The 21,033-nt window shown below is 44.8% G+C and overlaps 1 protein-coding gene across 2 annotated transcripts in view; it reads left to right on the top strand.

The window, feature by feature from the left end:
• The window catches only part of LOC137370045 (adenosine deaminase-like), an 88,793-nt gene that overhangs the window by 45,842 nt on the left and 21,918 nt on the right, over positions 1–21,033 (top strand). For both annotated transcript variants that reach the window (XM_068032089.1, XM_068032090.1), the window contains exons 7-9: positions 8,994–9,065; positions 16,861–16,962; positions 17,065–17,132. In XM_068032089.1, the coding sequence (XP_067888190.1) occupies positions 8,994–9,065; positions 16,861–16,962; positions 17,065–17,132 (242 nt within the window). The remainder of the gene's footprint in view (positions 1–8,993; positions 9,066–16,860; positions 16,963–17,064; positions 17,133–21,033) is intronic.

Below are 21,033 nucleotides of genomic sequence, written 5' to 3'. Positions count from 1 at the left end.
AACACCCTATTCCAGACATCCTATGTTCCTTTGCTCCATTGCCATTAATTAATTCATGTACATAGGAATGTGCATTTTGGGCTGGATTTTATCTGGCCCTTGGAGATGGGCTGGGAAGCAGAGGGCAAACAAAATGGTGTGGGGTGGCATCAGGCAGCATTCCCAAAGTTGTCCTGCCCCCTCCCCCCCGTACTATTTTGTCTGCGGCGGGCACTGTGACGGACAGCAAGTCAGCTGAGAGGCCAATTAAGCCACTTAAAAGGTTGCCTCCACTGGCATTTAGCCAATGTCTGAGGAGACTGCCGCCATATAGAGACACTGCCAGGTAAGACCTGGTGGCCTCCTGCCAGGATTGGGGGTGGGTGACCCTCCTCTGGGGGCAATCCATGGACCATGAAGGATACCCCCCCCCAGCGACGATGGCCGTCCCCAAAGCAAGAAATCCCCCGACCTCAGCAACCATACCCCCACCCCCTCTCCAGGGCCTTACTGACTGGTCCCGGCGACCCCGACCCCACTTACCTTGGTCCCAAGGCCTCCTCGTTCTTCCCTACTCCGGGCCTCCTGCAGTACCAGTGGCCACAGCTTCCGGTGGCACTGCTAGGACCGCTGAGCTGCCGGTCCTCTGATTGGCCGGCAGTTCATGGCGCAGGACCTTGTCCCTTAAAAGGGACGGCATCCCCAACGGCAGGCAGTTTATTACCTGCTGGCCGTTGAGTTCGGCTGGGGGTCCGATAGAGCGCTGAGGCGGGATCACCTCTCCCTGCTCCCCCACAACCTTCCAACCTGTCACTGGGATCCCTGCTGCCAAGATAAAATTCAGCCCTTTGTGCTGACTAGTCACTTGCCGATTAGACAGTGCAGAATGAATTCATTGGGCTATAAGTCTGATTTATTTAAAAGTTTCCTTCAAATGTTTCTGCATCAAGATTTAAAAAACACTAAATGAGCTGCAAACACCTAATGCCAATTTTTATCCTAACATTTCTAATGATCAGTTAAAAATTACTGTCTGCTGTAGTTACTAATGGTTCAGTCATCTCAGTATGTTATCACTATACAATCTTCAAGCAATATTGTTTTCTGGATGAAAAAGTCACAAAAATAAATTGCTTGTAATTTGCTACTTCTCTGTCAATTGTAGGATTAAAAGTTCACAAGGCTATAATATTAGGAAGCACTACTAAATATTTTTCATTGTATAAAGGCACATAGAAAATGTGCTATAAATTATTGCTCAGTTTCATGATTTTCTGGTTGAGCGGTGATCATTGAAAACAATCATTGCCTACACAGGGCCTCTGCCATTGAATTACAGGTGTCATCATAAAATGAAAGATTAAGAAGGTAAAATCCAACAGCCTCTGAAAACAGGCATGGGGATTGATGTGTGCGATTAACCATGCCCTTTGCTTCCGTGCTGGCAACATGCCAACTTGATGCTGCCTGCTACTTTGCATGACTGCTGCATGCAGCCAGTGTGAAATGCACTGTTCAGTGTTTCTCCCTCATCAGGGGGCCCAAGTCTGTGTGACGCTACCATCATTTAAAGCTAACTTGCGTTACTTAAAGGCAGCCTGCGCCTCTTAAAGGGAGGCGCATTTTGGCTGGAACAGGTACTGGAACTGTTTGTGGAAGATAGTCTGAGCAAGAAGAAGAGTGAATTATGATGCAACAGGGCAGAGAGTGTGCTCCAGGTTTCTCTGCTGCTGCACTGAATGCTTTGATGGAGGGAGTGAAGAGGAGGAGGAGAAATGTGATCGATCCATGGGAGGCCCTATAGACAAAAGCAAAATAATGCAGATGCTGCAAATCCAAATTTAAAAACACAAAATGCTGGAAATACTATGCAGGTATGGCAGTATCTGTTGAGAGAGAAACAATTAACATTTCAGGTCCATGATCCTTCATCAGAACCGGGAAAAGTTAGAAATATAATGTTTTAAGTAGGTCAAATGGGGGAAGGTGGAAAAAGAACAGAAGGGAAGGTCTGTGATAGGGCAGAAGATGGGAGACATTTAATGACAAAAGATGTGGTGGGGCAGAGCCAAAGGTGCAAGTAATGGGACAAGTAAAAAGACAAAAGATGTGTCCAGAGAAGGTGTGAATGGCAGAATAATCACAGAATCACAGAATTGTTACAGTGCAGAAGGAGGCCATTCGGCCCATTGTGTCTGCACAAGCTCTCTGAATGAGCATTTCACCTACTGCCATTCCCCTGCCTTCTCCCCGTAACCCTGCACATTCTTCATTTTCGCATAACAGTCTAAGTCCCTTTTGAATGCTTCAGTTGAACCTGCCTCCTCCACATTCTCAGGCAGTGCATTCCAGACCCTAACCACTCGCTGCGTGAAGAAGTTTTTCCTTATGTCACTTTTGCTTCTTTTACCAATCACTTCAAATCTGTGCCCTCTTGTTCTCAATCCTAATGAACAGCTGCTGTCTGAGAGCAAAACAAGATTAAGACTGAACCATGCAAAGAAAAGGAAACAAAATGGGGGCGGTTTGTGGGGGGTGGGGGTGCAGAGAGTATGGTTTGAAATTGTTGAACTCAGTGTTGAGTCTAGAAGGCTGTAAAGTGCCAAATGGAAAGATGAGATTCTGTTCTTCGAGCTTGTATTAAGCTTCCTTGGAACACTGCAATAGGACAGAAGTCAGAGTGGGAGCAAGGTGGAGAATTGAAATGGCAGGAAATGGAGGCTGGGGGTCACACTTGTGGAGTGAACGGAGGTGTTCTGCACAGCTAATCTGCATTTAGTCTCTTCGGAGTAGAGCAGACCGCATTGTGAGCAGTGAATACTTTATAATAAATAAAGAGAAGTACACATAAATTGTTTCACCAGGAAGGAATGTTGGGGTACCTTGGACAGTGAGGATAGAGGAGGTAAAAGGGCAGGTGTTGTACTTGCATGGAAAGGTAATGTGGGAAGGAGTCAGGGTTTTGGGGTGAATGAGGAATGGTCCAGGGTGTCACGGAGGGAACTGTCCCTCTGCGATGCTGAAAGAGGAGTGGTTGTGCTTGGTGGTGACATCATGCTGGAAGTGGTGGAAATGGCGGAGGATGATCAGTTGAATACAGAGTCTGGTGGGGTGGAAGGTGAGGACAAGGGGAACCCGATGGTGGTTTTGGGAGGGAGGGGAAAGAGTGCGGGAAATGGGTCAGACATGGTCGAGACCCTGCCACCCACAATAGGGGGTATCCTTGTTTGAGGATAAAGGAATACAGAAGCGTTGGTGTGGAAGGTCGCATCATCAGAACAGATGAGACAGGGAAACTGGGAGAATGGAATGGAGTCCTCACAGGAAGCAGGGTGTGAAGAAGTGTAGTCAAGATAGCTGTGGGAGGCAGTGGGCTTATAATGGATATTTGTTGATAGACTATCCCCAGATGGAGACAATGAAGTCAAGGAAAGGAAGAGTTGGAGATGGAGCATGTGAAGAGAAAAGAAGGGTGGAAATTGGAAGCAAAGTTGATGAAGTTTTCCAGTTCAGGGCGAGAGTAGGAAACGGCACCGATACAGTCATCAATGTACTGAAAAAAGTGTTTCACTATCTCAGTGCTGCAGTGCAAGCTCAAACTTCTGCAATGTAAGGTCTACTTGCTGCCATACAGGCTGAGACTGCTGTCACCATGGTTGTGGATACAAGTATTCAAAGAGGCTTGCAGTGTGGCACAGCGGTCCAGCAATCTGTTCTCCCAGTACATTGCTAGGATGGCTGATGTGCCGTGGGAGTGGCAGTGGCTCCGTGGAGCATGAACCTGCTGTCATCTCTCAGGATAATAACATTCGCCTTCCTTCCACTGCCAGTCCGCCAGTGCCCATGTTGCCTGCCAGCTAGCCAATCCAGATTGTTGCCGCCCATGCCGAGGTGGTGGAATCCAAAGATGGGCCTTCTAGTCCCAGAGCTGCTCAAGGGAGCCCTCCAAGGCCATCTGAAATCTCCTGTACTGAAAGTCGGTAGTCTTCCACCAGTCGTTATCGAATTTTACAGTCATAGAGTTATAGAATCGTACAGCATAGAAACAGGCCCTTTGGCCCACCGCATCCATGCCGACCATAATGCCTATCTATACTAATCCCACCTGCCTGCATTAATTCCATATCCCTCTATACCTTGCTCATTCAAGTACCTGTCCAGATGCCTCTTAAATGTTGCTACTGTTCCTGCCTCCACCACCTCCTCAGGCGGCTCTTTCCAGCTACCCACTATTCTTTGTGTGAAAAATTTACCCCTTTGATCCCCTTTAAACCTCCTCCCTCTCACCTTAAATCTATGCCCTTCAATTTTAGTCACCCCTACCATGGGAAACAGACTCTGGCTATCTACCCTATCTATGCCTCTCATAATTTTATATACCTCTATCATGTCCCCTCTCAGCCTCCTTCGCTCTAGGGAAAACAGACCCAGCCGATCCAATCTCTCTTTATAACTCAAGCCCTCCAAACCAGGCAACATCCTTGTGAATCTTTTCTGCACCCTCTCTAGCTTAATCACATATTTCCTGCAGTGCAGTGACCAGAACTGCACACAGTACTCCAAATGCGGCCTAACCAACATTATGCACAACTGTAACATGACGTCCCAACTCTTGTACTCAATGCCTCGGCCGATAAAGGCAAGCATGCCATACGCCTTCTTCACCACCCTGTCTAACTGTGTTGCCACTTTCAGGGAGCTATGTACTTGCACGCCAAGGTCTCTCTGCTCAAGAACACTCTCCAGGGCCCTGCCATTCACTTTATATGTCCTGTCCTGGTTTAACTTCCCAAAATGCATCACTTCACACTTGTCTGCGTTAAATTCCATTTGCCAATCCCTTGCCCACTTTCCCAGTTGATCTATATCCTGTTGTAACCTTAGACAACCTTCTTCACTGTCCACTATATCATCAATTTTGGTGTCATCTGCAAACTTACTAATCATGCCCCTTACACTCACATCCAAGTCATTAATATATATGACAAACAACAGAGGGCCCAGCACCGATCCCTGCGGCACACCACTGGTCACCGGCTTCCAATCTGAAAAACAATCCTCCACTACCACCCTCTGCCTCCTATCATCAAGCCAATTTTGTATCCAATTTGCTAGCTCAACCTGGATCCCATGTGTTTGAACCTTCTGGACCAGCCTAGCATGTGGGACCTTGTCAAAGGCCTTGCTAAAGTCCATGTAGACAACATCCATCGCCCTGCCCTCGTCAATCCTCTTGGTCACCTCCTTGAAAAACTCAATCAAATTCGTGAGACATGATTTCCCACGCACAAAGCCATGCTGACTATCCCTAATTAGACCATGCCTTTCCAGATGCATATAAATCGTGTCTCTCAGAATCCCTTCCAATAACTTTCCCACTACTGATGTAAGGCTCACCGGCCTGTAGTTTCCTGGCTTATCCCTGCTGCCCGTCTTAAATAAAGGCACAACATTAGCTATCCTCCAGTCTTCCGGTACCTCATCCGTGGCTAACGATGATACAAAAATCTCTGCCAGGGCCCCAGTAATCTCCTCCCTTGCTTCCCATAGCATCCTAGGATACACCTGGTCAGGCCCTGGGGATTTATCCACCTTAATGCGCTTCAAAACCTCCAACACCTCCTCCTTTGTAATGTTGATATGCTCCAGGATATCGCTGTTCCCTCCCTTGAACTCACTAGCTTCCATGACCTTCTCCACGGTAAATACGGACGAGAAATATTCATTTAAGACCTCACCCATTTCCCGTGCTCCACACATAGATTGCCACACTGATCCTTAAGGGGACCTACTCTCTCCCTAGCTACGCTTTTACTCTTAATATACTTATCGAATCTTTCAGGGTTCTCCTTTATCTTATCTGCTGGGGAAATCTCATGGCCCCTTTTTGCCCTCTTAATTTCCTTCTTAAGTCTAGTCCTACATCCCCTATACTCCTCGAGGGACTTGCTGCCTATACCTGACCTATGCCTCCTTCTTTGTCCTGACCAGACCCTCAATATCCCACGTCAACCAAGGTTCCCTAAACTTGCCAGCCTTGCCCTTCCATCTAACAGGAACATGCCGGCCCTGAACTTTTCCTATCTCACTTTTAAAAGCCTCCTACTTGCCAGACGTCCCTTTATCTGTAAACAGCCTCTCCCATTCAACTTTTGAGAGTTCCTGTCTAATGCCATCGAAATTAGCCTTCCCCTAATTTAGGACTTCAACCTGAGGACCAGTCCTATCCTTTTCCATAACTATCTTGAAGCTAATAGAGTTCTGGTCACTGGTCTCAAAGTGCTTCCACACTGACACATCAATTACCTGCCCATCCTCATTTCCTAAGAGGAGGTCACATGTAGCCCTTTCTCTAGTAGGGCCATCCACATACTGCTTCAGAAAACTATCCTGGACACACTTAACAAAATCTTCCCCATCTGATCCCTTTGCACTAAGGCAGTCCCAGTCAATATTAGGGAAGTTAAAATCACCTACTATTACAACCCTATAATTCCTACACCTATCTGTGATTTCCCTACATATATGCTCCTCCACTTCCCTCTGACTATTGGGGGGCCTATAGTATCCCATCAAAGTGATCACCCCTTTCTTATTTCTAAGTTCTACACATATGGCCTCGCTGGACATTCCCCCCGGGATATCCTCTCTAAATACTGCCGTGATGTCCTCCTTAATCAATAGCGCAACTCCCCCTCCTCTCTTACCTCCACCTCTGTCATGCCGGAAGGATCGGTACCCCGGAACATTGAGCTGCCAGTCCTACCCATCCCTCAACCACGTTTCCGTAATAGCTATAATATCACAATCCCATGTACCGATCCATGCTCTGAGTTCATCTGCCTTACCTGTAAGGCTTCTTGCATTAAAGTAAATGCAGTTTAGCCAACCAGACCTTCCACGCTCCCTGTCCTGCCCCTGCCCAGCCTGCCTACTGGACTTGCTTGCTTTAACCTTTAACATTTGCCTCAACTATCTCATCGGAGAGACTACTGCTTTGGGTCCCACCCCCCTGTAAGACTAATTTAAACCCTCCCGAGTAGTACTAGCAAGCCTCCCTGCAAGGATATTGGTCCCCCTCCAGTTTAGATGTAACCTGTCCTTCTTGTACAGGTCGCCTCTGCACCAGAAGAGATCCCAATGATCCACGTAGCTGAAGCCCTCCCGCATACACCAGCTCTTCAGCCTCGCATTCATTTGCCTAATCCTCCTATTCCTAACCTCACTAGCACGTGGCACAGGGAGGAATCCTGAGATTACAACCCTAGAGGTCCTGCTTTTTAACCTTCTGCCTAACTCCCTATATTCACTTTGCAGAACCTCATCTCTCTTCCTGCCTATGTCGTTAGTGCCAATATGGACCACGACCTCTGGCTGCTCACCCTCGCCTTTCAGAATGTCCTGCAGCCTCTCCGAGATATCCTTGACCCTGGCACCAGGGAGGCAACATACCATCCTGGAGTCTCGTTTATGGCCACAGAAACGCCTATCTGCACCCCTTACGATAGAATCCCCTATCACTATAGCTTTTCTACCCCTTTTCCACCCCTGCTGTGCAGCAGAGCCCTCCATGGTGCCACGAACTTGGTTGTTGCTGCTTTGCCCTGTGAGGTCATCCCCCCCAACAGTATCCAAAGCAATATTTCTGTTTGAGAGGGGGATGGCCACAGGGGACTCCTGCACTACCTGTTTGCGCCTACTACTCCGTCTGGTGGTCACCCATCTCTTTTCTGCCTGTGCAGCCATTACCTGTGGTGTGACCACCTCACTAAACGTGCTATCCACGACATCCTCAGCATCACGGATGCTCCACAGTGAATCCACCCGCAGCTTCAGCTCCATAATGCGGGTAGTTAGTAGCTGCAGCTGGATACACTTCCTGCACACATGGTCATCAGGGACACTGGAAGCATCCCTGATTTCCCACATAGCGCAGGAGGAGCAGATCACGGGGCTGAGCTCTCCTGCCATGACTTATCCTTAGATTAATTAGTTACTCCCTTAATTAAAAAAATACTGATTATACCAGGGGCCTTGTTCTACCCATTTCAATCTAAAGTCCTTAAAAAAAAAACACTTTCGTAGTACTCACCTTATCACCAGAGGTTTTTTTTCCAACAAGAAAAACAGCTTTCCCCTTATTTTTTTAAGATATTCTAACAGCTGCTACTCACCAACCAATCACCTTGCAGCTCTCCCCTGACGTCACTGTTTGCCCTTTTTTTTCAAAACTCTGGTGCGCTGGAAGAGGTTCGACTGCTCTCCGCTCCCGGAAGGTAAGAGACTGGGCCTCGATCCTCGGGGTTGATTTATAGGCTCTGCTCTCGGCGTTCTCCCCACAGGTCCGCTCCGCTCCCGGAAGCTAAGAGCCACTGTTGCAGCCATTGAGGTAGCACTGTGTAGTATCATAGAATGCTTACAACACAGAAGGAGGCCACTTGGCCAACTGAACCCATGCCAGCTTTCTGCAAGAGCAGTTTAGCTAGTCATGTGAACGTCGGAACATAGGAGCAGGAGTAGGCCATTTAGCCTGTCGAGCCTGATCTAGATCATAGCTGATCTAGTCCCACTCCCTGGCCATTTTCCTGTAGCCCTGCAAATTTTTTCCTTTCAGGTGCTTATCTGATTCCCTATCTAGATTGCCTCCAACCTCCTCTTTCTCATCCTACTTGTCAACTGGTTGCCATATAGCTGGTGGCAAGGGATGTGCACTCATGATGGCAGCGTGCAACAGATCACCACAAATCTTGACACGTGCTCTACCAAATACTGCAGGGCCCCTCCGGAGCAGTCCAGGGAGCAGGTGTTGTTTCAGCACATTATGGTCTGCTTTGTTGCATTTCTTATGACAGCATGCTACTACAACCTCTGAGATTGTCTGGGCTCTTGCTTGGTTGAGGTACTGGGAAGGTGCCAGTGCCTGTGAACCTAATCCAAGCATAAATCAGTACCTTCAGGACAGGAAAAATGTAATATTAAAAATATAATTTTGTTTGATTTTGATCCCCCTCCAGATGGCTGTGAAATATGGTATCCATCGTACCGTTCACGCTGGGGAAGCTGGACCTCCAAAAGTGGTTCGTGAGGTAAGGGTATTTGATAAAAGTTGTTTCGTGGTCATGGTGATCAGAGTTAATCTGTCATTAAGATAAAATATGGAAACTTGCTTTAACTGATTTTGAATTGTTGCTGTGGTCAATTTTAGTGATTATCATTCCAGTGCTTCAATAATAATATTACTCACAAAGAGGAGTACTGACATATTCCGTAATAAAAAACTTTGTGATTTAATTGCAGGAAAATATGTGATTTTGTTTTCTTTAAAATGTTTGCCCATTCCTAATTGTGAGTATATAAACATGGCAAAAAAACATAATGACTAGAAAAGCTATTGATTTATCTACTAAATTATTTTAGTAATGCGCATGAATTGGTGATTGATCAATAGTTACAGAATTGTAGCTGTCTGGTTTCAATGTGATGTCGGAAGTTGCATCACTATCTGTAGCAGGTGCATCCATCCACATGGTACTGTAAAACATCCTGTTGTGCAATGGTTCCATTGAGAAGTCATCCATTTATATTCAGAGACCAGAGCTACAATATTCCTGCCTGGCAGTCTTGCCAGCCTGACAAACTGGCTGCCTGCTTGGCAGGAAACAGACAAAAAAAATGATAATGTGGTCTGGATCTCCCCATCCCTGTGTTTTCCCCACCCCCACCACCCCAGCTATTGCACTCCACTGATACCTCCCTGCATCCCCAATAATGTCAGGGCTCGGGACTTTCCAGGGGAGTTTGCTGACTCCTAAACATAACTCAATTAGATGCAAGTGGGAAATTAGCCCAGAAACTGCTCTATTGGCCTGGCTTTTTTACTCCAACAATTCTGGGATTTATCCCCAAGAAATAACAGGGGATGTAAAATATATTCATTTGGAAATACAGTTGCCAGGAACATATTCTCCAACGCATTTCCTGTCAGTCTCCACTCCAGAAGAAACCAGCCAGACACGCTCTAGCAAACAAACAAATACAATTTGCCTCCTGCTCTGAGTTGGGTTCCTTAATGGATGTGAAAATTCCACTGGAAGCATGTAAAAAAATTGTCTCTGCATCTTAAACCTGGTCAGTGGCAGGCCACCCTGCCAACATTGAATCTGAATTCTGCCAAAACAGAAATCCCAGTCAGAATCTGGACCTATCGCTTTGGAGGTATTATCCCCTAATCATGAAGCCCAGCCCATCCACCCATTTATACTTCAGGCTGTTTCTTGAATAGGAAGATAAAAACATAGCTGTGTCAATGCTAAACCATGACCATTTTCTATCTTTGGGGATCTGTAATACTGGTGTAAAGACACTTTTTCTTCCAGCATACACCCGAGCCATTGGAGCATTCTCCACTTTGCCAAATTTTCCATGCTTCTCTCCTCCTCCGCCACTGTTTGTGGCAATTTATACCTCCTTTGGGTCACAGATGCAGTTTCTCTAATTTCTCTCATTATTTCTTCCTTTTATCACACCATTATCACTTCTGCCATTTAATCATCCCCTGTCCTCCACCTAATCACAAACCCATTCTTTTTGTACCCATCCCATTTTCCATAGTTCTGTCCTCTTTATAAGCTGTCCACCTGTAACTTCTGACAAAAACCCATTGACCTGAAATGCTAACCCTATCTTCCTCTCTCCACAGATGCTGCCTGACTTGCTCTTTCCTGGTTTCCTACAACTAGCTTTCCTTCTCAGCACTTTTTTGTTGTTCTGCTCTTTACTCAGGTTTGTCCTGACGCTGTAGTAAATTCTGCTTGAAATGAAATGGAATGAAAAATCTGTGCATATACATTGTTTGTTCTGAGGGCTTTATTTCTATTTTCTGTCAATATGACAAAAGAATGAAACATGACCAAAGAGAAGCACAATATAAAGTGATGAGATAAATGGCAGGGGGTGGGCAGGCAATACATTTGTGGAGCACACCAGAAAGGGTGGATTTGGCTATATATTTTTCACTACCTCGTCTCCTGTTTATGTTTGTAAAAGAGGAGTGAGCTGTATCGCAGAATCACAGAATTGTTACAGCCATTTGACTCCTTGTGTCTGCTCTGGCTCTCCGAAAGAGCAATTTATTTACCTAGTGCCACTCGCCAGCCTTCTCCACATAGCCCTGCACATTCTTCCTTTTCAGATAACACCCCAATTCCCTCTTGAATGTCTCGTTTGAACCTGTCTCCACCACAGTCTCAGGCAGTGCAGTCCAGATCCTAACCACTCGCTGCGTGAAAAAGTTCTTCCTCATGTCGCCATTGCTTCTTTTGCCAGTTACCTTAAATCTGTGCCCTCTTGTTCTCAATCCTTCCAACAATGGGAACAGTGTTTCCCTGTATACTCTGTCCAGATCCCTCATGATTTTGAACATCACAGCCCAACTGGCTGATGTGATGCCAGGATATATAATTTGAACCACGCAGGGCCAGGCAACATATTTGTACATCACTCTACAAACAACAAGTGCTGAGCTCCAAGGTCAGCCCTGTACGAGCCTTCCTTAAAGGGCTAAGCATCCAAATTGCAGTTAAAATAATTTTGAAGAACTTCTGCTATTGCAAGTGCTTGGAAGTACCCTGGAGTGTTTTTGGAGGTGTGTGATGAGTTCTTAGACTTTCCAATGAGTGTTGCTGCATCCTCACAGGGAGGGCAGAGAATTAGGTGACCAGTCCACACAAAGACTGCAACAGATATGGGGACAGTTGCAGTGCCTCTGGGTCTTGCAGGACGACAGGGAGATGGCGAAGAGGTTGTAGAGAGGGCAAACTTTGCGCGATGTTCTCGACCAATTTGAAGCCAGACTCCTCCATGCTCCTTGATTGTGACAGGAGGCTGTCTGGCAGGCCAGCTAATGCACCCAGCATCTCAGTATGCATCCGATTCAACACTCTCCTGTATGCCACCCCATCGAGATCCTCCTTTGAATCCTCCACAGCAGAAACCATCTGCAACCTCACTTTCCTGTGAGGTGGCAAATGAACCACCCTTTCCCCCGTCCTGGCTACAGGCCACTCATGCCCAGATGACTCACCACATACTGATCCCCTGCTCTATACTAACCTCTAAGGTTCATGTTGTACCAGTATCTGAGCTGGTTGCTGGAAGTCTCAGATCAAGTGGTAGGCCTCTTCATTAGTGCTGTGCTGTTGCTCTTTCTTTTCTCCTGGACTGATGTGGCTGGGCAAGTGGCAGTTCTTGGGTGTCAGAAAGCAGGAAATCAGAAGGGAAAATGTTGGTGTGAGGAAGGTGGGGTGGAAAGCAAAAGGCCCATGGTCACACCATCAGCAGCTTGCTCATGCCAGGTAGTGGATGAGGGTATGCTGGGAGTTGAGGTTCATGAGGCAGGAAAATGCCCTCGTTCTCAATGTTTTCAGTGACGTCGGATCCCACAGGTTTCATCGCACCTGATCTCATGATGCAGAGAGCTATCTCCTCTGTAGGGCCCATAACAGGAGATGCAGGTGTCCTTGTCCACTGTCAGCTCTGCTCCCTCCTGTTATGGGCCACCTTGTCCTGCAAGAGAGAGCGCAGAATACCAGCGGTTGTGTAGCCCTGTGTTTGGGTAAGGTGCCTGCCATAGCTGAATAGCTGGAGGTGGGTGTGAGGTTGGCAGCATTGGTAAGTGTGTGAGGGTGAAGTGGAGTATCTAGATGTTGGGCATGAATCCTGTGTGTCAGGGAATGCAGCTAGGCGAGTGCTAGGATGTGCTGCATTATGCAGCGTGAGCGGCTGGTGCTTCGGAGAGTATGAGATGTCATATGAAGATTCATTCACTGATCATGACCACCTACGTGAGGTCATTAGACAGCTTGTGGTACTGCTGCCAGATTGTCATGTCCAAACTCTGGGGGCTGAATTTTCCCAACCCATTGGTGATGGGCTAGGAGGCAGGAAGGTTGGCAATATGGCGGGGAAGGTATTGGGAGGGGAGCCTGACATCCTCCTGCCACCAAGGCATATTGTGAATGGTGGGATCCGTAGCAGCTCAGCCACCCTCTGGGTGACCAATTGAGGTAATTAATTGCTCAATTAAAGGTCACCTCCCTCCCCTGCATATTGCCTGCATTGGGAGGGCCCACCGCTGAGTGGGGAGACTGCCAGGTAAACGCTAGCAGGTTCCCAGCAGGTTCCCGGAGGTGCCTCCTTGATGGGCTCACCATAGCACCATAGCCCAAGGAAGGGCCCCCCGGAGCAATGGCCATCCCCGCAACCAAGGTGGCACCACCAGAACAACACCCAGTACCACGCCATTGCTAAGGCCTGCTACCTGGCCTCAATTTCCCCCCCCCCCCCCACAAAAAAAACCTCTCTTTGAAGGCGGCTTGCAGTTGAGCTGCCCTCTCCTTGGTGATGCAGCCTCAGCAATGGCCACTGCTCATGGTGGCACTGACGAGGCTGCTGGCCCTCTGATTGGTCTGGCAGCTCATGGGAGCAGGTCACTGTCGTCTATTCGATGTTTGTTGGCCACCAGTGGCAAAATGCTGCCCTAGGGACCCACAGACCACTGGAGTGGGGTTGCATCCCACTTTCAGCCCTGGCAACAGGACTTCAATGTCCCCCGAAAATTCAGCCCTGGGAGTTGATCTCCCTGACCACCTGCTCTCGCTCCCTTCCGAGTGTGGTCCCTAAGGGTCTCATAGTTCCACCCTCTCCTACCCCCTGTGCAACTAAGGCAGCCCTCCTCTTGCCCAGCTCCATTAATGCCTCCAGTGCCACATCCATCCCCCTGGAACCCTCTGACTGCCCTGGTGTTCCATTTTCCATCTTTTAAATTTCAGCAATATTATTCAGTGCAGTGTCCCTTTAAGAGGGATAGTCTGCCTTTAAGAAGAGCAAGCTGGTTGCACCGCATGATCTCAGCACAACTCTATTTGACCCCCAGCTGAGCACAGAGGCAGCTGGCAGGACCAAGAGCAGACCAACAGCCAGGAGTCTGTTCGGCCCATGCTGCAATCAGGTAAAAAAGGTGGGAGCAGTAAGTTTGTGCGCTGCCCACCTCCAAAGGAACTGGTGCAGGCATGTCATAAATTGTGACTTATGCCCAAAAAACAGGGCAAATGAATGTTTAGCCAAATATACTTTAACTGAACTTTCCAAAATCCAGTTGCGATATTACCTCCTCAAAAAAGTAAGTTGGCCAGACAGGTTTTGCCCTTTTTGAAACTATGCTAGCTGCCATTTAGTAGGTTATTTTCATATAGGTGCTCCTTAGTTTTGTTCCTATTTAATCACTATCTGAAATTAGTGGCTGGTGCTTTGACATTAGAATTCCCCTGTCATTTATAACTCCAAATTGTTGGAGAATAAATTGGCCAAAGTAGTAATATTAGGTAACTTTTTTATATTCGAATACACAACACTTGAACAAAAATGTAACTAACAGTTAAACAGTGTTTCTTGATCTGGACATATTGAGATGTCATATTACTTTTCATAACCAAAACTACACAATTACAGCTCATACTTGGATTGTACTAATATTCCATAATTCTGCTCACATTTTATTTTAAAGACATCTGCAGGACGATTTGATGTGGAATTTTCCTTTGTAAAGAAAAGGATAACAAAGTAAATTCACCTTATTCTCAGTAATGTTGGGAAAACTGGAAATCATCACTACAGACGAAAAATGTATATGCTTTAAAAATGCTTAAATGAAGTCAAAATCGAAGAATTTATGCCATGCAAAGTGTTCATATTCTAATGTTACACGGTAATTTATAGGCTCAAACTTCAGAAGAAAAGTTTATATTCTTCAACAATTCGTAATTTCTGAGTCGAAAACTGGACCATGGAGGCAAAAAAGCTTTGATTAAAGAATGATAAATAAGAGGCTTAGAAAGAAATAGTCTAGTTACTACCAATAAGCTGTTGTAAGAAAGAACTTGCATTTATGTATTGCCTTATCATGTCTCTATGATGTCCCAAAGTGCTTCTGATACAATTCATTGCTTTAAGTGCACTTGCTGCTGTTACATTGGCAAACATGGCAACCATGCTGCACGCAGCCATGTCTCACATACAGCAACTAGATGAGTGGCCAGTGAATCTGATTTTGGTGGTGCTGACCACAGGGACAATGACATAAAATAGGTGGGTGCAAGAATTGTGTTTTGAAAGTAGTCCCCTTCATTTCCAAAATACCAAGCCACACAGCTTGAAACACTTCACAATTGTTAAAATTGTTAAAACAATTTCAAACAAAAAAAAGCAATGGCCTGGATTTTGCAGTAGTAATGATGGTCAAACTGTCTACATTTGCCATTATTACTCCTCTGAAACCAAGAACAACTTCTGGCATCCGCATGAACAGTAAAACACAGATTTCCAGAAGTCGCTGTCAATCATTCTATGCATTTCCATAGGGTGTGCTGTTGAAGTCCCCTCAGACTGAAAACAATTCGAAATAATTGAACTGATGAGAACTTCCACTTTTACTTGGGCTGAGAGGGCAGTTCCATGGGGAGAGATTGAGTAGAATGGGCATATACTCTCTGGAGTTTAGAAGAATGAGAGGTCACCTCATTGAAACGTGTGATTCTGAGAGGGCTTGACAGAGCAGATGCTGAATGGCTGTTTCCTCTGGCTAGTTAGTCTAGAACTAGGGGGCACAATCTCAGGATAAGGGGGTCAGCCATTTAGGACTGAGAAGAGGAGATGTTTCTTCACTCAGTTGTAAATCTTTAGAATTCTCTATCCCAGAGAGCTGTGGATGCTCAGTTGTTGAGTATATTCAAGGATAAGATCATTTTAAATTTTTGGACACTAAGGGCACAGTGGTGCAGTGGTTAGCACCATAGCCTCACAGCTCTAGCGACCCCGGTTCAGTTCTGGGTGCTACCTGTGCGGAGTTTGCAAGTTCTCCCTGTGACCTCGTGGATTTCCACTGGGTGCTCTGGTTTCCTCCCACAGCCAAAGACTTGCGGGTTGATAGGTAAATTGGCCATCGTAAATTGCCCCTAGTGTAGGTAGGTAGTAGGAGAATGGTCGGGATGTGGTTGAGAATATGGGATTAATGTAGGATTAGTATAAATGGGTGGTTGTTGGTCGGCAGCGACTCGGTGGACCGAAGGGCCTGTTTCAGTGCTGTATCTCTAAATAAATAGAATCAAGGAATATGTGGGTCAGGTGAAAAAATGGAGTTGAGGTCAAAGATCAGCCTTGATCTTTTTGAATGGAGCAGCAGACTCAGGGTTGTGAATGGCCTATTTCTGTTCCTATTTCTTATGTTCTTATATACATCATTAGTCTTGAAAAAGTTACACCTTGTTGAATGAGGTATTTATTGGGTTTTTAATGGTGTATTAAGTTCATAATTACTGCTGAAAACCCCTCTGACCTTGAAAGACTAATTTCATATTTGTGAAATTATGAATAATTCCACATTTTTAACATTTTCTTTTTGATTTAATCCTATGTTTATGGTGCAACCTTTACTTTGCTCTCTGTTAAATTATATGTAAAAAGTGAAGGATAATCAGTTCTTTTAATTTTCTGTTTTGCTGTCCGAGAATTCTTCAACATGTCTGATATCTTCATTGTTGTTGGATGGCTGGCGATCCACCTGACTTGGCGCCAAATTCAAATTGATGTGGGGAAAGGTGAAATCCAAGCCACAGAGATCACTAGATCACTATGTACAGCTTTCCTCACAGTGAGTGGCGAGTGCCGCCACTTCACCACTAACTGCAATATCTAGTCCACTGTGTGCTGTCCGTGAACAGTTTAAGTTCCAAATGGACTTGGGAATTTTGAATATTCATCCCTTTATGGTTTCAGAATGGGCACACTGAAGAGTAACACTTTTTAAAAAAATTATTACTTTGATAGGCTGTGGAAATTTTAAAGGCTGAAAGAATTGGTCATGGTTATGCAACCATTCAGGATCCTGTACTCTATAAGGAAATACGACAGAAGCAAATCCATATTGAGGTAAAAAAAAATTGCTTTAATAAATAGAAATTACAATAAACTTTGCAGTTGCATTTGAAAGAATATTTTTGCTATATATATTTTTATTTGTTTTACAAAAAGGCATGTCCCCTCTCCAGTGTTCTGACAGGAGCATGTGATTCTGATTACACAAAGCATCCAGTTGTCACGTAAGTCTTTTCACATCCTGTTCATTTGACATTTATGTCAGCTTCCTTAACCATATTCGGAAGCATTACAAAGACAGGGGTTTATTCATTTTCCACATCTTACCTCTGAGTCCCATGAATGAGTTTAGAATATAAGATAAGGAACAAGTTTATTAAAACTAAAAGATAAGCAGTACCAATATAACAGTTTGCACTATTTTTAAGGAATTTTTAACTGACGCAAATAAAAACAAGAAATACTGGAAATACTCAGCAGGTCTGGCAGCATCTGTGGAGAGAGAAGCAGAGTTAACGTTTCAGGTCAGTGGCCCTGATGAAGCTCCACAGATGTTGCAAGACCTGCTGAGTATTTCCAGCATTTCTTGTTTTTATTTCAGAATTCCAGCAGCTGCAGTATTTTGCTTTTATTTTAATTGATGCACCTTGCTTGGATACAAAAATAACAAATTACATGAAAATTCGCTAACTCAATTGATAATACTAAGGGGGAAAAATTTGATTGCATAGCATTGCTTCAAAGTGGTGCGATGCAGACTACATAAATTCTCCAGAGGCAGGCAGCACTGTGGGCTACTCCGTGGTCTACTTAGGTTTCCTTTTTGATATTGTTACCGAAACCCACATGGGCCATGCAGATAGCGATCCACAACATTGTCTGCCTCTGGGGAATTGACATAACACGTAGAGCTATGTGAATGAATTCCAAGTCTTTGCTGTAGTTTTTATTGTGATGAATTGGAATGGCTAATGAAGCTTCATGAGAACAACCTTCAGTTGAGCTGTTAATTGGCGATACAAAAACAAAACTGGTGAATTGGGAATAATATTCCTGGGATGCACGTCTATGCTTAATGAAATCGAAAATTGAGCTGCATGACTTCTCCATCAAAAAGACTGCTTACTTCCACCTTCACAACATTGCCTTTCTCTGCTGCTACCTCAACTCTATTGCTGCTGAAACCCTCATATATGCCTTTGTCACCTCTAGACTCAATGGGCAGAATATCAACTGCCAAGGTTTGTGGTGGATTTGGGTGTGGGTGGGCGGGATGGGGTGGGAGTCTGAAGCCATAAAAAGTGCTGGGGGGGGGTGGGGTCAGGAGCCTAACATGATCCTGCCCACTTCTGGGATTAACTGGGGCATGTTTGGAGGTGAGCAGGAAACCCCTGTGGAGCTGTCGGTTAAGTAATTTAGAGAGTGAAATTAATTGAGTCTTTAACCCTGAATTCAAGCTTTAGTAGCCAGCGAATAGGTTTCTAAGCTGTGTGAAACCTGCCAGGTTAACAAGGTGAGAACACAGCAGGGAGCATACGACCATACGAATTAGGAGCAGGAGTAGGCCACTTGGCCCCTCAAACCTTTCAATAAGTTCATGGCTGAGCTTATTACTCCACATTTCCACCTACCCCCGATAACCTTTCACCCCCTTGCTTATCTACCTACCTCTGCCTTAAAAAATATTCAAAGACTCTGCCTTTTGAGGAAGAGAATTCCAAAGACTCACAACCCTCAGAGAAAAAATTTCTCCTCATCCCTGTCTAAAATGGGCAACCCCTTATTCTTAAACAGTGACCCCTAGTTCTAGATTCTCCCACAAGGGGAAACATCCTTTCCACACCCACCCTGTCAAAGCCCCTCAGGATCTTATATGTTTCAATCAAGTCGCCTCTTACTCTTCTAAATTCCAGCGGACACAAGCCTCGCCAGTCCAATTTTCCTTGTAAGACAGCCCGTCCATTCCAGGTATTAGTCTAGTAAACCTTCTCTGAACTGCCTCCAACGCACTTACATCATTCCTTAAATAAGGAGACCAGTAGTGTACACAGTACTCCAGATGTGGTCTCACCAATGCCCTGTATAGCTGAAGCATAACCTCCCTACTTTTGTATTCAATTCCCCTTGCGATAAATGATAACATTCTATTAGCTTTCCTAATTACATGCTGTACCTGCATACTAACCTTTTGCAATTCATGCACTAGGACATTCAGATCCCTCTGCATCTCAGAGCTCTGAAATCTCTCACCATTTAGATAATACGCTTCTTTTTTATTCTTCCTGCCAAAGTGGACAATTTCACACTTTCCCACATTATACTCCATTTGCCAGGTCTTTGCCCACTCACTTAACCTATCTAAACCCCTTTGTAGCCCCCTTATGTCCTCTTGACAAGTTACTTTCCTACCTATCTTTGTGTCATCAGCAAATTTAGCAATCATACCTTCGGTCCCTTCATCTAAGTCTTTTATATAAATAGTAAAAAGTTGAAGCACCAGCACAGATCCCTGTGGCACACCACCCGTTACATCTTGCCAACCAGAAAATGACCTATTTATGCCTACTGTCTGTTTCCTGTTAGCTAGCAATCTTCTATCCATGCCAATATATTACCTCCTGCACCATGAGTTTTTATTTTCTGCAATAACCTTTGATGTGGCACCTTACCAAATGCCTTCTGGAAATCTAAGTACAATACATCCACCGATTCCCCTTTATCCACAGCAAATGTAACTTGCTCAAAGAACTCCAATAAATTGGTTAAACATAACCAACCTTTCACAAAACCATGTTGACTTTGCCTGATTACCTTGATTTATTTTCTAAATACCCTGCTATAACGTCTTTAATAATAGCTTCTAACATTTTCCCTAAGACAGATGTTAACCTAACTGGCCTGTAGTTTCCTGCTTTCTGTCTCCCTCCCTTTTTGAATAAAGGAGTTACATTTGCTATTTTCCAATCTAATGGAACCTTCCCCGAATCTCGGGAATTTTGGAAAACTAAAACTAACACATCAGCTATCTCACTAGCCACTTCTTTTAATATCCTGGGATGAAATCCATCAGGACCCGGGGATTTGTCAGCCTGCAGCTCCAACAATTTGTTCAGTACCACTTCCCTGGTGATTGTAATTTTCTTGAGTTCCTCCCTCCCTTCCATTTCCTGACTTACAGCTAATACTAGGACGTTACTTGTATTCTCAATCATGAAGACCGATGCAAAATACCTGTTCAATTCATCTGCCATCTCCTTATTATCCATTATTAATTCCCCAGACTCACTTTCTAGAGGACCAATGCTCACTTTGTTAACTTTTCTTTTTTAAATATCTATAGAAACTTATATTTCTAACTAGTTTTCTCTCGTACTCTAATTTTACCTTCCTATCAATCTTTAAATCATTCTTGGCTGTTTTTTACATTCTGTCCAATCTTCTGACCTGCCTCCCGTCGTTATGCAATTATAAGCTTTTTCTTTAAGTTTGATACTATCTTTAACAGTTTTCGTTAACCACCGATTGCGGGTCCCATCCTAGGAATTTTCTTTCTCATTGAAATGTATCTATTCTGTGTATTCTGAAATATGCCCTTAAATGTCTGCCACTGCATCTCTATTGACCTATCCCCTAACCTGATTTGCCAGTTCATCTTAGCGAGCTCTGCTTTCATGCCCTCATAATTACCCTTATGTAAGTTTAAAATACTAGTCTTGGACCCACTCTTCTCTCCCTCAAATTGAATATAAAATTCAATCATATTATGATCGCTGCTACCTAGGGGTGTCTTAACTGTGAGGTCATTATTTAATCCTATCTCGTTGCACAATACCAGGTCTAGTATAGCCTGCTGTCTGTCTGTTGGCTCCAGAAAGTACTGTTCCAAGAAATTATCCCGAAAACATTCTATGTACTCCTCATCCAGGCTACCTCTACCCATCTGATTTTTCCAGTCTACATGTAGGTTAAAATCTCTCTAATTATCGCTGTACCTTTCTGACAAGCTGCCATTATTTCTTCCTTTAATTCCCATCCTACAGTGTGGTTAATGTTAGGTGGATTGTACACCACTTCCACAAGTGACTTCTTGCCTGTATGATTTCTCATCTCTACCCAAACTGCTTC

This window comes from Heterodontus francisci, chromosome 5 (genome assembly GCF_036365525.1).
Source record: "Heterodontus francisci isolate sHetFra1 chromosome 5, sHetFra1.hap1, whole genome shotgun sequence".
In the NCBI taxonomy this organism is placed as follows: domain Eukaryota; kingdom Metazoa; phylum Chordata; class Chondrichthyes; order Heterodontiformes; family Heterodontidae; genus Heterodontus; species Heterodontus francisci.
Note: the sequence above shows the minus strand (reverse complement) of the source record. Positions and strands in the feature narration are given on the sequence as shown.